Source organism: Pempheris klunzingeri, chromosome 6, assembly GCF_042242105.1.
Source record: "Pempheris klunzingeri isolate RE-2024b chromosome 6, fPemKlu1.hap1, whole genome shotgun sequence".
NCBI lineage: Eukaryota > Metazoa > Chordata > Actinopteri > Acropomatiformes > Pempheridae > Pempheris > Pempheris klunzingeri.
The window spans coordinates 1,632,138-1,648,714 of NC_092017.1; the positions used below are offsets into that span (position 1 = coordinate 1,632,138).

Genomic DNA, 16,577 nt, shown 5'->3' on the forward strand with positions numbered 1-16,577 from the left:
TGAATTTGCCAATGTGGAACTAAAGATTTTTGCCATTTATCTGAATGGCCATAACTCTGTTAAGGCACTATGCTACCTGTTGGATAAATGGTCCATGTCTTTACTGCATTAACACTTGGTGTGCCTGGGCATAATCCAGTGCATGATCACTACAAAATGTTTCAGTTCTATTGATAAAACTGATGCATGACTTATTGATTATTACCACAGAGATCTTTCATCCTTTTATTAACTACTTTATATTGACCTTGAATTGGCCTGACGTCTGCTAACCATCCAACTTTTGAAGTCAAACCTGACCTGCAGAAGCTCCTGGCTGCTGCTGCTCTGGTTGTTGAAGGGTACTTGTACTCATGTAGGATCTCTTCCTCCTCTCCTCCCTGTCTGGCCAAATCCTGCTTTCCCTGGTTTTCAGTCTTCTTATCCTATTCCTGGTCACAGCTTTGTCTCCTTTGCTCTCTGAACTGTTCCCTATTCTACCTTTTGGAATGAACAGTTGTTTAAGTGTTACTGTTCTCCTCTGAAGAGGAGAGAAACAGCTATAATCACAGAAGAGAATATCCTTCTGTGATTGGGGTTGGATCAAGCAGGTGTTTTCCAGTCCCCTATCAATGTCCTCTTACCTGCCAAGGCCTTGCATGTCTCAGGGGTGTTAGAGATGTCCAGAAGAGAGCCCATTGACAGGGAGTGCTCTGCTGATGGCCTCTTGCGTGGCGGAGGGAATGGGGAGATCTCGGTCTCCTTGGTAAGCTGAGCCAGCGTGTCCCTCAAACGCCGACGCTTTCGGTTACTGTTGGGGGTGGTGAGGGACAGGAGGGACACTGCCTTCTTCATGGCTGGGCTGTCGTTCTGAAGTATAGTGAGACAGAAAATATGCATCAGGACGCGATAAGTACAAGATGAGTAAATAAAAGAAACATAAAGATGCATGTGTAGCAAATTATATGGGAATGGATATGGAAAAATGTGAAGGGAAAAGAAAAGCCATACAGTGCTATCAGTGCATTCTGTAAGTGTAGCCTACAGGGTCCTTAATACACATAAACTAACATCAACCATAATATACTCACCTTCTCATAGAGGTACATCGACTCTCCGGCCCGAGCATCCATCTGAATGCTTCCCCAAAACCACTACCACAGAGAGGAGAAAACGTTTTTTTACTGACCTCTGGGTTAGGACAGGAGATGGTCAAAAAAAAAAGAAAAGAGATCTGATACTCTGATGACATACACTTTCCTTTGAAAACCAATAAAACTGGCAGAGTAAAGAAAAGGCCGTATTGATTGCGGGGTTATAACCACAGCTAAACCACCACTCTACATTGGTTCAAATTATTCATCCGCTGGAAGGGGAAATCTATTATTGATCCCTTCTTTTGACAGCACAGACAGAGTGAGAGAAAGAGCAGAGACTTTATCGACTGAGGTTTAACCTAAAAGGAGTCCTGATCAGATGATCATTTGGCAGGAAAAAAAACAGAGAGGATTCATTATTTTTCTCCTGCTCCCTTTTGTCTTTATCCTCCTGTAGCAAAACCCCAGAGTATACCGATTATTCTGTTATGTCAGGATGGTACTTGACCAATATCACAGAGGTATCACACTTGTTTGTCTTCAGAAGTAGCACTAAAGCAAACTCTACTCTTTCTAAAACACTGCAGGCATACCTCCTGTTTGACCACATAGAGTTTCTTGGAGGGAGAAAATGGCAGCTCCTTTATTGAGTTTTCCTCCACCACCATGTGTGTACACCTCTCGTCTCCAACCTCAAGATAACTGCCACCTAAGACACAGAAAAACAGGGAAATGGTGATGGAATAAAATTGTAATGTAAGCCGCTAATGTTAGCATAGCGGGCTAACTAGCTTCCTACAGGCAGACGACACCACAACCAAAAAAAACACACACAGAAAATACTGCACTGACCATGTTTGAGAGTCCTCTCCTCCATGTTAGCTTTCTCTTCACTCGAGAAACCCAAAAAACTGAGAGTGCAGTCCTGAAATGGAGGCACTTTGAACTCTGTTCGAAACTCCTCTTCTCCAGCGTGAAAGTTCCTTAACACATAAAGATGAGAGAAACAAACCATGTCATAATCCCTACAGCTGGGTTTGTGTTCAAGTACTTTAAACATAATATTTGTGTGCACACACATACAAATTTATTATACCTTAATAGTGAAAACAATACAGTGCAGTAAAGAAATGATCAGCTTTTGATTGGATTAATTTTAGCCAATAGAGATCCATTACAATATGCCCAGATCAGCGTGGATACGGATCCTTAGGACCAGCTCTGGACATCTCTAGTTATGTAGTAGTAAAGTAGTTTAGTTTACTTCCTGCAATGGTAAAAAGCTATTATCTAAAAGATCCTATTACATCATTTGGTTATGTGTTTTCTTAAAAAGTAAATATTGGTCAACACATTTACTTTTCTGACTCTCAAATATCAAAATAGGCATTGGTCTCTTCAAGGACGTTCGACTTACAATTCATCCCTTCGCTGCCAGGCCTTATGAATCCATGATGGCGTGAGGATGGGCGTCCCCATGCACACGGCCAGCTGAGAGATGAGACCACAATAGGATATAAGGAGAGGGGGAAAAAAAAATACAACCGACTAAATAAACATCCAAGAGATGAGATAGACCGGGGCCAACATGGCAGCACAATTGTATTACTATAAGACTTTCCAATAGCTCCACTGCCATCTCAGCCTGATTTCATTATTCCTGATCGCCCTGTCACTCAGAATCACAATACAAATACAACAGGTACCAACAGTTTCCACTTCAGGTGCAATTCTAAAACAAGTGAGAGAGGCTCAGTAGATGCAACGGTTCTTTTTTTCCAGTTGGTGTCACACTTTCAAATGGCAAATAGCCTTGATTGCCTGTCACAAAGCCAACGATTTCTTACTGCATCTTGTCGTGCTCTGCTCTAATGCACCCTCTACAAGACTTTAAGGAGGAAAGGGGGTGGTGGTGAGGTGAAAAAACAGTGAAGGCAATAACTGAGAGGAGGGAGAGAGAAAGAAAAAAGGAAGATCAAATTGAAAATCATTGCCAGAGATGATTGAAAAAAGTACAGCCATCAAGCATCTTAATCTGTGCAGAGAGAAGCCAAGAGAATGGCGAGTGTCAATCTATCCATCCATCCACCTATCCATCCATCCACCTATCCATCCATCCACCCATCTATCCATCCACCTCCTCGTATCCCATGTACTGAGCTCATTTAAAAAAGAATCCAACTGGGAGTTAAATCACCACCTTCTGACCACAGACCCGGACACTGGGACCACATCATTTCCTGCTCATTCTGTTAATTCAACCAGAAATGGGGGAAAGTGCTGCTTCCCAATTGATTGGTTGTTGTTAATGTTTCAGGTTTATTTAATGTCGGCTCTTTCATTTCAGTTCGACATTGATCTGTTTTCAGCTCTAGTATGTGTTTCTGTGCCGGCACTCCTCTGATTTTGATGCATTGTTGAGGTTTTTGGCAGTGCTGTCATTATTCCTCACGTGCTGGGCCACCACCAGCGAGTGAATAGAGCTGAGACACAACAGAACTAAAACATGCATTTATGTTAGTATTTTCAATTCAATCAGTGTCCTCTGTAAAAGCCTTTTGCACACACACACGTTTGGATAAATGAATTAATTATTCCACTATGTCCAGAAATTATTGGACTATTCATCAGTTCTGCGCAATAGGACAGGGAGGGGAATTTCTTTTGAAATATATTTTCAATTCAGTCTTTTAAGGATATACATTGTAACAGTATTGCCCACCCCCACTGCACAGTGGTAACGTCAGATACACACAGAGTAAAAAGAATACAAGATCAGAGTAAGTAAGCATGTACAAACCCTGTACTTCTCTCCATGTGTGGAGTAGGCAATGAGATGAGTGACCTTGGTGCTGAAGTCTTTCCGGATGGTTCCACCCATGTGATGAACCAGATTCACCAAGTTCTTCTACAAGGAACCAAACATTTTAAGCACAAGCTTAACACAAAGAGGGAAGAAATCAAGGTGGAATATTCCAGCGGCTTTTTTCCGCATAGTTAATTTGTCACTCTTCATTTCAGGGTTTGTTATTGTCCCTGACTAAACGGCGTGGGTAAACACAGTGCATGCATTTGACTTCCAAATACCATTTATTCCATGTACGCAACGCTTTGGGTGAAAACATCTTACTGTAACTGTCAAAAAGACAATAAAAAGCATTATACACATCATGAAGGTATGAAAGCTGTTGTTTTAGACTGAATTAGTTTTAGTGTGTGTGTGTGTGTGTGTACAACACACAGTGAGTGTGTATTCGGATACCAATGTGTCTGCAATAACCCTCTGCCAGCCGATACATCAACGTGTTCAATTTATCGTTCCATCTCTAGCGATGTGAAAAAAACCATGAAGGTCTGCCCCCACCCTTAGCTGTGTGGCTGAGCTGGTTACCAGAGAGACCTGTTTACCTGTTTCTAAGTCTCTTTATTCAGCCCTCAGCACAGTACAGTATTTTCGGCCTCTCACTGAATCTCTGTACTTAGGAAGTTAGTTTCACTCCCGTTCCCGTCTGTGCTTTCAGAAACCAGCTGTATTTTACTGCTCTGAAAATAACACCTGCACCCCTGCTGCTTGTTGATAGCATGGCTCAGTGCAACTTCACCCTACCGTGGAGAAACACTATTAGTAAGTGTTCCTCTACAATATGCATACTTAATGAAACGCCATGTCAGTACAACTGGAGTGATGTTCCCAAGAAGTAGTCTAGTCTGTTTAGAAAAGCCTGAGTGCTATTAAACACACAGATCTTTCTATGGAGAGTGATTATGATCAAATAAAGTAGCTTAGTTATCATCCTTCCATAACAAGATTAATGCTGCACACAGTAATGTTTAGTTTATGAACTAACCATTTCCTCTTTGTTCCTGAAGCCGGTGAAACACAGCGATAGGTTGAGCATGGTGGTGGAGTAGAGAGGACGACATGAAAACTGTAGAGGCTACGGGGGAAAGGAAAAAGAAAATTAGAACAAAAGTACAAAGGTACATTTTAAGATTTTTAATGTCATTTTGTCAAAGCCAAAGACCAAAGACCACCATTGCCTTTGTGAGACACAGAAAAGGTGGGAGGATGGTTTCTACATGGTGTAGGTGTGACGGTGTGGGGGGGGCTTTGCTGGCTACACTGTTGGTGATTTAGTAAAAATTCAAGGCACACTGAACCAGCATGGCTGCTACAGCATTCTGCAGCAACATGCCATCCCAGCATATGTTTTTCAGAAGGACAATGAGCCCAAATACAGCTCCAGGCTGTGTAAGGGTTATTTGACCAAGAAGGAGGGTGATGGAGGCTCCGTCAGATGACCTGGCCTCAACAATCAACAGAGCTAAACCCAACTGAGATGGTTTGGGATGAGCTGGACCGCAGAGGGAAGGAAAGGCTCCTCTGGGAACTCCTTGGAAAAGCTTCTCCTCATGAAGCCGATTGAGAGAATGCCAAGAGCATAAAAGCTGTCGAAGCAAAACTTTGAAGAATTTAAAACACAAAATATATTCTGGGTTGTTTAACACTTTTTGTTTACTACATAATTTCGTATGTGTTCCTTCATAGATTTAATGTCTTCAATATTAATCTACAACGTAGAAAATAATAAAAATGAAGAAAAAAACCATTGAATGAGAAGATGTGTCTAAACTTTTGGCGGCTACTGTATTAATTAACTTCCAATGGATTTTTTATATACACAACAACCTACATTAATCTAGAGTAGAGGAAAAACCAAAACTTGAAATAAAAAGAGACTCCAACACCCTTTAGTTTCTAGGCCAGATAAATGCACGACATGGGTGAAAAACTGAAAAATGGCCAACACCATTTCCCCTGTTATCAAAACATCTCCACGATGCTCTGCAGTGCCGTCTAAACCTGCATATATGCGTGTGCTGTCTTCAGCTGACAAATGTGCAGACAGCTCTGTCTTGTTGATAGCAGCCACAGTCTGGGCATATTGTTCATGTACGACATTAGCATCCTATGTGAAGTCTCTGTCAGACAGACAGCGCAGCAGGCAGAGGCAGCTCTCGTTCATCATCCCGTTTCGAGGCATAAAGCATTTCTGGCATCCTGCTTTGTGAAACCAAGCTTCATCTCTGGCCCGTTTCTGGTGGGTCCTCCACACGTGACAAACAGACAACATATTGCCTGAGCTAGAATTTCAGGGTGAAGCTCTGCATCTTTCATTTCATTTCCAGGATGAAAAGTTTTAAGAAGCCATGCTTTAGACTAAGGTGGGGAAATCTGTAACAGATATTCAGTTAATCTAATTACCTCTTCATTTACATCGTTATGTCTGTGAATCTAGTTTGTAACACATTCCATGCCCTAGATCCTTTGCTTAAAATGAATATGTCGTGAATCAATTACTTACGTCCTCCTTCGCAGCACAGTGCAGCACAACAGGAGGCCCAACAATGCGGTTGTCACGTTTGTAGAGGTAGTTGTATTCGGGAGAATCAAAGTCAGTGAGGACGAACACTGTCTCGAATTCAGTGTTCTCTCCATCTCCAAACTCCTGGATGTTGTCTGTAATTATGCACGGGGTGTTGATGTCCTGAATAGGAAGAATCACAATAAGGAGTAATGGAGCAGTGCATGGTGCACTGGTCAGGTAAATGTAACATTCAGAAGCACAAAGTTAATCAGCGATTTATCAGTGTGAATGAAGAGTATGTTAGCCTTGTTAGTGAGGCTGTCAGATGTGGGTATGTATTAGCTCATTTCATTATGGGCAGGTGTTTTCTGTAATGATTAAAAACTTGAATAAGATATAATGTTTAAGAATGTAACTGGATTTCAATGCTAATTTCCCAATATTTTTAAACTTCCCAACACAGACTCACAAATATGCTGGTTTATTTTCAAACTCCACAACAACCTAAAAAACATGAAAGTTGACTACATTGTGGCCATATGAAGATGTTATTCAGGCGAATGTAAGTCCAATATTATTGTCCTTTTAGCTCTATTTTTGTCTGTACCAAGTCCTGCAAATATATTTGCTTTTGCTGCTAACTGTGCATGTCTGATTTTTTTGAATCATCAGCTGCTGCTGAAACATGACACTGCGCACTGTGACAACACAGTGGCTGTAAAACTGTTAATACTGTATATGGGATTGAGTCACAATAAAATGGGATAGCCATGCCCATCACAATTAAGTAACATTCACTAACATGGCTCATTTCTGTGGACTCAAGTTTGATGGAAACCATGGAAACGATTTGGATACACAGTCAAGTCAGACCAATTCATTGTTGGTTTTTCCTATAGGGTTCATTGACAGCATAAAAAACACGGAATCACTAAATTTTAATGGCCTGCAAAGCTATGCTCAGACCAAACATTTGCATCATTTTAACATCAACCTAATTACTCACTGAGATATTTAAATTATTTGAAAGCATATTTTCATTGTTATTTTGATAAACAATTTTGTCAATGTACCAAAGCCAGGGAAGCTCTTCATACTACTGCAGCCATCTTAAATCAATCAAATAAATAGGTGTAGAAAAGACTCCAGTACACAATCATTCGCTCTTACACATACAGTAGACACAATCATATTCTCTCTGTGCTATAGAGTTAAAAAAAAAGAAATGTTCAGTGCTGCATGAAAACAATCAATCCTGCCCTCTCAGATGAGAGAATGTGTTACTCTGAATCAGAATAGAGTAGTTTGAATCAATGGCTTCTATAACAGAGAGCAAAAATTAAATCACAGACTACAGGCTTCTCATAGGCAGAGCTGGCAGAGCAGGAGGGGTGAAATTACTTGTGCTACCTGTAAACCTGCCCATAAAACAAATTACCTCAGAAAAAATTGTTGGAGTACAAAGGCAGAAGTGGAGAAGCATCAGTGAAGTGGCACACACATCTGGTATTACACCGTTAGGATCCACATTGCTTTGGACACCAGAGTGTTAAAGGGATAGTTTAACAATTAGGAAATACACCTACTTGCTTTCTTTCTAAAAGGTGAGATGAGCAGAGCAACACAAATATCAAACCCTAGCTGTACATAAAAGTAATGCAACAAGAGTCTAACTAGCAGCTCTGTGTAGAAAAGTCTTGGCCACAATGATAAATTGTGGGTCAAAAAAATTGTTCCAGCACATAGCTTCAGCTAAAATTACAATCAAACAATATATAAGATATGTGTAAATGAGTGATGTTTAAGAGTGTACTATAATGCATTTTTGAACTTTAGACAAGGCTATGCAAGCCGTCACACCCTGCTCCCCCTAACCACATCCTGACACTCACTCTACTCATCTCATCGTCAGAGAAAGCAAGTGTACGTATTTTTGCAAAATGTTAAACCATTTCTTTAACAGGAGATGACACTCAAAAAATCAAAAGCTCCTTAGCTACACTGGTATTGATCACATTTCAAGTCGTCTGAAACTATTTTTGTCTGCAAACAGAAAGATTTTCATGGGACTGCTTGCAAATTTGACCTCTCTATAAACTGCAGGGAATTGGCCATTTCCAATTTCCATGAGGCTGAATAGAAATTACTTTAATGACTTTAATATTATTCCTCAGCCTTACATTGACATTTGAGTGCAAATCTCCAATAGAGAGCAATCCAGACATCAGGTATTACATGACTTGTATTTTAATATTCACCCACAAATCAATTCACAATCAGTGACTTGGCCATGCACAGTGATTGAGTGAGTACCCAGTGTGAATTAGGACTCATGCAGCACTTCCCCAAGTTCCCATCAAAGTGTCAGACAGTCATACAGAGAGGCAGACACTGTACTGTACCATATTGACTATAGATTTTATCATCATTTTCTCCTCAGCACCCGCCTCGCCTTCTCTTATCTTTACCACCGGTACCTCCATTACTTTGATGGCCTGTAAAAACCAACCAACAGGAAGTGGATGTCAAACACTGGCATTTGAAAGGAAGAGAGAAAAAAAAAAAAAGAGGACAGAGGGTTGAGAAAGAATGAGAAACCAAGTAAAAGAGAAAGCCAGAGACAAAGTCATACAAATTACGCCTGCATGAGGACAAAAGAGAGGACGGCAGTGTTTATGGATGCAGGGAGGAGGAGGCAAGGAATAGATGGGGTGGAGTCCATGTCCTTGCAACGTCTAAAGACAGTGACTTCAAACAAATATCAAGCATCGGAGGGGGGAGGCTAGGGACAAGAAGAAATTTCCTAAAAATTAATACAAAAGTTCAAAGTCCTTGGGGGGGGACAGAAAGGGAAGAGGACAGAAAGAAATAGTGGGGGGGCCTCTTTTTTGTGGGTTGCATGAGCATTGACGGCGGGCGGTCAGGCAGGCAATTGGGAGCTCTCTGATGGAGCTGTCAGCAGATGTCTTTGGATGTAGCTGCACTGCAGATTGGCAGGGAGAAATAGATGATTTAAGCAGGAAGCCTTCAGAAGTGACAGGGCTCAGGAGACCTAGGAAGGAAGTCATTCTAGCAGCACTTAGTCTGCCGCCACGCCTCCGAATCACCTTCACAGGGTGCTACTCAAAGACACAAAACTCTGCTGCTTACTGCAGCGGACACAAACATGCACTGGTAGACTTGTAAATATCCCCATGAAAATGTCTATGCGTTTCGACAGGATGCTATATCTTAACAGCATGACCACTTTCATCCTTCTTTGGTCAAAAGGATATATAAAATTAACCAGTAGTGAGCTGTATTGAGCTCCACTTCTAACTTGAAGTGTTTCTGCCTACTTGCATGAAAGAAAAGCAGAAGGTAAAAAGATGAATGTGGACCAACACTGATCGTGCAATGAGTTAAAAATAAAGGTTGACATGAAAGACACATGGTGGAGTCTTTCTACTGAAGACTGTGTGATCAAATTGAAAGCTTGTCTTTAGATTGTTGTGTCAAATGTCAGATTATGTTTCTTCTGGCATATGGAATTGAAATTAAATCTCTCCAATGGCCAGATAATAGATGCCAACCAAGACGCAGATCAGATCTCCATTATGATAGTTCTGTGCTAGTGTCCTGTCTGTAATTAGATCAATTAATCTCCTCATTCATTTTGTCAAAGATCAAAAGAAAACTGGATGAGACGATTTTGTTGGCCTCTCACAAACACTTCATAAAAAAGCTCTCTAAGCATAGTGGAGTTGTCTGGTGAGCTGATAATCTCTGTTGGGCTGATATGGCAGTCAGGAAGGGGAGTGTGGCTTAGATGTAAAAACACCAGCCACAGCCAGCAGCTGTTCACAAAAATCACTCATTTCTATGCAGAAGCTAGACTTCAACACTGTAGGTTGTAAAGGCTCTGCAGGCTGCCAAATATTACACCCAGACCCTTCTATTAGCGTGCCTTATCTTCACAGACAGGCAGGTGTGTGTGTGAGAGAGAGAGATTTAAGGAAAGTGTGTCCACTCTCTCTTAAATAAACTCACTAACATGCATCTTGTCAATGTTACTAAATTAGGAAATAAAGTTTGGTTTCTTTTGTAAACAAGCCTCCAAAGTGCTGGAAGGTAAATCCAGTAGCTATTAAGAAGAACCACTAAGAGAGGTACGTTTCTCTGAACTCAGCAGCTTTTAAACCGCCAAAATTCTGTCATGACAAATGAAAATGTTGAACCAAACAACACGATAATTTCCATGATCAAAAATCCTTTCCCCAGACATGTAGCTGCAAGTAGGTGTGGGAAAAGTGCCACCAGAGAGCGCTCCTACATATACAGCCTGCTCTAGGTCTCTTGTCAACACACTGGCAGCAACGAAATTACGCAAGCGAAGCGATCTTCAGTGAAAAAAGTAGTTTGATTGCCCTGTTTTCTGTTGGACTTTCCTAATTGGCCATGAGCAACACTCCACGCCCGATTTCTATTACTTTCACCTTGAAAGTGCTGTAATATACCGGGAACAGCTGATTGGTGAAGTTGAAATGAGGAGTTGTCTGTATGATAGCACCTCATCACACAACAAAAATCAAACAAGTTGAGCAGGTGGCGGGAGAGAGGTCACAGACAGCTGATATCCATAACAACAACCTGCTGCTTTTGGCTGGATTGGCTCATTTCCAGTAAAGAAACGTCTAAATATCACAATAAAAAAGCACAAACGTGGGAAGACAGTCAGTACTCGCCATCTTTCACTGGAATTGTTACATCTCCAGCCTGATCAGCTGGTAGCTACGTGGTTTGTCTCCATGGTGACAACAACAGAAGTGCATATTTGATGTTAGGACACTGTGTCAGCCACTGCAATACAGGGCACCAGTTGATTCTTGTTTTCAGATGTTCTTTCTACACTGAAACAAAATCAGACAAATTCATTTGATCATGTTGACTGTCATGCTCAATTTCAGAGTCAATTTCTTCAATAAACATTGGCCTTTTACTGTTGAAGCAACACAGTCAGGAAGATTATTTAGAAAACAAGAGGTGTTCTCAGTATGTGTCCTGCTCACTATTGTAGACATATAATAGCACATCATTTAAATTTAGAAATAAGCCTAATCATTTTTTTCTTCTTTTACTGACCTTTTCTGTCTCCTCTCCTCTGTAACAAGTAAAACACAGTGTGGGATAAATAAAGTCTTTCTTATCTTACTGCTGCAATTAAAGGCAATTTTGTTTGCTTACTTCAAAATGCCCATATTTGAAGGGTAGGGTGTATAATATGGAGAGTTAATAAAGACTGGTTATTGATTTCCTCTCACTTTTTCAAATGGTAAAAACACTGATATTCAACATTAATCTGCTTTATTCAGTGTTTCTCCTTCATCTGATTAAAAGATATAGTTAAAAACAACCAAGATCTAAAAAGTGGCAGTGATGTGACTGGAAACAGTGAGAAAGTAGTTGGCTGGAAATGTTATAATGACCAGCCATCCGGCTGACAGCCAGCTCTCTGCATTACAATAACTTCTTACTCTGAAATTATCGAAAATATCCAAAAGTACTCCACATCTATAATCCGTCCAAAATACTCCCCCTGCCTCAGAACTGCTCTTCACACCATTTGTGTAACCATCCACCTCATTTCAAACATGATACCTGCCTGAGAGTATGTTCTTTCTCAGATAAGAATACTGTGTTATGCAGCAAGATATATTCTATACATGCAACAGCCAGCTGGAATGATCATTCTTAAATATCTATGATATATCAAAGAAATAGGACATATCATTATATCAATATCATTCATGAATCTATATGGGACGGGCACAACATTAAAAATATGATAAATCATTCAGTCAGTGGCAGTGACTTCTGTTGGGTTCAATTATATTTGCATGATTACACAAAACAAATCTGATTGAACATAAGTATTACAATTCTTTGTATCTTCATTAGAGTCCTTATCAACATCCATGAGGATTTTTCATGTCCCATTGGAGACAAAATGTGGGAAAAACCCTGAACAGGCAAATTATGGGGAAATTCTGGTGGCAAATTTAACGCATCATCATCATGGCAATTTAAACCCAGAAACATCAGTATTATCCTTCAAAACAGAGTTTCGGTGTCCCACTTATCGAACTGAGAACAGCAGGAAGGTTGGCCAGCACAGATCATGGAGGCCTGCTACCTTAATAGAAACCAGTGGACCACAGTAAACCTTGGGGATTAATAGAGGAATGATGTACCTGCAGTGCTTTCACCAGCGCTCCATTTCTGCCTGCTTCTCCCACCAGAACAACCCTCGTCTCCACTTTTGGCAGCATATCTGAGAGAGATGAATAGCAACAGAGAGGCAGAGTGAACAAGTGGGGGGATGGATGTGATATACACACACACACAACCGGGAAAGAGACAGATCAAGGAGTTGGTCGTCTCTGGGAGGTGATGTAAGTTTTTCCTCATTTTGAATGACAGCCAGGGGTTACATCCATACGGCACATCTACCGTGTATGAGGGAGGAGAAAAAAAGAAATTGGCTAAAAGAGGATTAACATACAAGTAATTTATGAATTAGAATTACTTATGAATTAATGTCCCTATCTTCTTTATTATTAACCACAAGCAATGAATCATTCTATAGTCCAATATCAGATACAGTCAACACAAAAACCACTCTTTCCAACCTGTTATGAGGAAATCAGATAAATTCATGATTGACTGATGACTGACATATCTCTGTTTAGCTACTGAATTGTAGTTACTTTCAGTTACAGTAGAATATTGATTCTACATGATACAATTATCATGACACACTTTTTATGAAATCTAGAGAAAAGGTACAACGAAGCCAGCAGGTGTGAGAATTAATGTATGACAGTAGTCGGCCTACTTGACACATTGTCAGTTGAGATATTAGCCATGCTATCGTCATACACTGTACATCCTACACATCTTCTACCACTCATGTATGTAAGATGAAGTGTATGGCAGAATGGTGCATGTGTTTAAAAAACTATCTGAAAGTTGTTTTGTGTTACATCACAGTGTCAGTTTGACTGACTTGGGGCTGATTAATCTTTCAGCCCCATGAGAGAGCCAACATATGCTCCCTTTAGTGTAAAATAAGAGCTCATTTCAGCTCCCACATAAAAAGGAGGATACAGTATGTGCTGACTGTATTTAGAAACAGCATGTTAGCTAGAGCAGACAGCCTATTAAAACCTTTAAGCTTCACAAACAAATGATCGTTATTTCATACTGACTACAGAGACAGCAAAGCGTTTTAGGTTCAGAATAGTGTGCATTAATGAGGAAAGAAAATATACTAAAATTAACTCTTCCAGTTTATCAGTAGGGCTTGGTGGTTTACAGACAGCTAGGGACAGGAGTCTAGTAGTAGTGGGGCGGCTGTGGCTCAGTGGTAGAGTGGGTCGTCCCTCAATCAGAAGGTCGGGGGTTCGATCCCCAGCTCCTATGGGTCAACATGTCGAAGTGTCCTTGAGCAAGACACTGAACCCCAACTTGCTCCTGAAGCATGGCTTCAGAGTGTGAATGAGTATGAAAGAATAGTCTCCTCCAAATTACATTTCTCCTGTATGATTGATGTGTGAATGGGTGTAAAGGGCTTTGAGTAGTTGAAATAACTAGAAAGGCGCTATACAAATACAGACCATTTACCATTTAGTAATCTTTTGAATAATCTGTGTGGACTTATTATAACTAACTAGCCTGTTAGCAGACAATTAGCATCAGTTTCTTCTTCTTTCTTGTGTGACCTTAATGCTGCTCGTCACATTAAAGAAAATGTTGGCCATTATGTGGTAAATGTGCATCATAGTATATAGTAATATAGTGCCTTTCTAGTCTTTTTGGCCACTCAAAGCACTCTAACACTCCATTCACATTTACCCATTTACACCCCATTCATGCACTGGCAGCCAGAGATGGCTGCTAACAGACAGAAGGACCACTCTACTTCTTTCAGAAAGAGAGTCGGGTCTGTTTGTAAGAAACAATCTAGCACTAGGTAGCTCGTTGGGCTCATATTCAGATGGTGAAGTCACCCAGATGGAACTCCAGTTATTTAAGTACATGGAAAGCCCACTACCACGATGTATTGATAAGTGAATGAAAGTATTTTAGCACTGATTTCAGGGAAATTGATTAAAGCTTCAGCCTTATCAAAAAAAAATACATTCCTGTGGTGTTGAGGTGGTGATATTAGTGCGTAAAATTTAACAATCAACTGTAAACCAAACCTGCTGTTAACTTCTTGCATAAAGTATAAACCCAGCTTTACCAGCGGTTTATCATACCATAATCAGAAAATGTCATAGTAGTCATCACTGAACGTATGTAAGGATTGCTCCTGAGTACTTTTAGTTATCCATATAATGTAGCTGTTATGAAATGAAATGAAATGATTTTCTAAATTGAGATAAACCTTTAGGTAAAATGAAGTTTCGATTAAAATACCAAGAATAGTACTGATTAAATATTTTCAAGGGTGGACCTCATAATAAACTGGCAATGGTCCAGAGGTCAAGGATTAGATTACAGGGTCAGTTTTTTAAGGTTTTACTGCTCCATAAAATTTTGGAATCTGTGACATTGCTGTGTTTGATTTTCTGTTCATAGCTTTTTGGCTTGCACACATACAGGCAGATCTTTACAGACTATTGGGTATTATATACTCTGAAACGGAAGGTCAAATACCTCTTTTTGTGAAGACAGCAGCCATTTATTTGGGTATTTAGAGTTAGTTAGAGAAAGGATGAGAGTTGAGAGAAGAAAAAAATGGTGCCTTCCACAGACTGACCTTCCCCATCTTCACATGCCATGCCCAGAAATACATGGTCCTTGGTGGTTTCAGCGATCCTCGAATCATAGACTGAAGAATCCACCAACAGACTCCGAGCTGTCCCCAAAGTCAGTATGCTGCTGTCAGCCATAGCAGGAACTTAAGGAGGCACCAAACTGTCCAAACTATCAAAAGTTACAGCGGATGAACCGAGAGACACAGGGGGAGAACACAGCAAGGCAGAGAGGAGAAGGAAAGTGTAGCAACAAGGAAGAAAAGGGGGTGACAACTGTCAAACTAAAGGAATGTGACACAACTCGCCATGACTTCAAACACAAATGCTGCTTAAGTCTAACAATTCAGCTGGAGAGAAGGCAGAATTTGTGAACTAGGGTAACTTTGGTGAAACTAGGCATGGTGGATACAAATAAATCATACTGAAACTCTTTTTTAATGTTTACAAAATAGCAGCCACAAAGCAGCTACTAGGCTTAATGAATTGTAATGGTTGTAGAAGTACACACAAGGCTGACAGACATGTAGGTTATGGCTAGGCCACTAGACAAACAGTACTGTAGTAACGTTTTTTCACACTACTTAGGTCAGACAATTTAAGGATGTCAAGAATCGTTGACGTTACTTTTCCATTTAACAATATAATGTATGGGGAATGCCTCGAATTATCAGGCCAAGAGCAGGAGAATTAGGCCTGTATCCTCCTTTAATTCAACGTTAGCCCCCTTAACGTTAGCTGCTCTCACCACGGCACTAAATTCCCTTTGCTTCACGTAAGAGTTTAGCTACAGTTAAGTACATAGTATGGAGCGGTTCCAGCAGCACAATAATAAAGTCTTGGTACACCAGACTTACCGACTGCTTCCGTGGCTCGTACCGTAGATAGAAGAATAACAGACAGGTGAGTTCAGCTGGCTGCTGAACCAGTTCAGTCCAAACAGCTCTCTAGCTAACTTAGCTAGCTACCGAGCTAGTAAGTCAACAATGCTAAATTAACTCCTCTTCGGTCCAACGCGCTCCCCTAAAAACTTGTAACATCACTCCATTAAGTCAAGTGTCGATGCATGTCGCCCCTTGAGCAAGAAAAGAGTACAACTTGTCGAAATGTGGCTGCTTTCGTTTGTTGACAGCTAACTATTTCATAGTAAAGCGTAGAGGGTGTCAGCCTGCTGTTAGAGCTCAATTCAAAAAGCAAGGCAAACAACGGTAGCGCGCGCTGATTGGCCAAGAGTGACGGAAAGCCAGCGGCTTCCGCCCGGCGAGGCCGCTGATTGGTTTGTTTATTCAAATCACGATGCGCACTGCGTTTGCAACCTCCAGGTACTGTCGGAA

At 40.7% G+C, this 16,577-nt stretch overlaps 1 protein-coding gene across 1 annotated transcript in view; it reads right to left on the bottom strand.

Moving 5' to 3' along the window:
- The window catches only part of ect2 (epithelial cell transforming 2), a 32,039-nt gene extending 15,881 nt beyond the window's left edge, over positions 1-16,158 (bottom strand). The window contains exons 1-12 of the mRNA XM_070832085.1: positions 16,101-16,158; positions 15,249-15,415; positions 12,676-12,755; positions 8,848-8,940; positions 6,443-6,625; positions 4,925-5,014; positions 3,877-3,984; positions 2,494-2,567; positions 1,929-2,059; positions 1,670-1,785; positions 1,071-1,133; positions 624-849 (exon numbers count right to left, since the gene is read on the bottom strand). Coding sequence (XP_070688186.1) covers positions 624-849; positions 1,071-1,133; positions 1,670-1,785; positions 1,929-2,059; positions 2,494-2,567; positions 3,877-3,984; positions 4,925-5,014; positions 6,443-6,625; positions 8,848-8,940; positions 12,676-12,755; positions 15,249-15,381 — 1,297 coding nt within the window. The 5' untranslated portion in view covers positions 15,382-15,415; positions 16,101-16,158. The remainder of the gene's footprint in view (positions 1-623; positions 850-1,070; positions 1,134-1,669; positions 1,786-1,928; positions 2,060-2,493; positions 2,568-3,876; positions 3,985-4,924; positions 5,015-6,442; positions 6,626-8,847; positions 8,941-12,675; positions 12,756-15,248; positions 15,416-16,100) is intronic.
- Between the last annotated feature and the right edge of the window lie 419 nt (positions 16,159-16,577).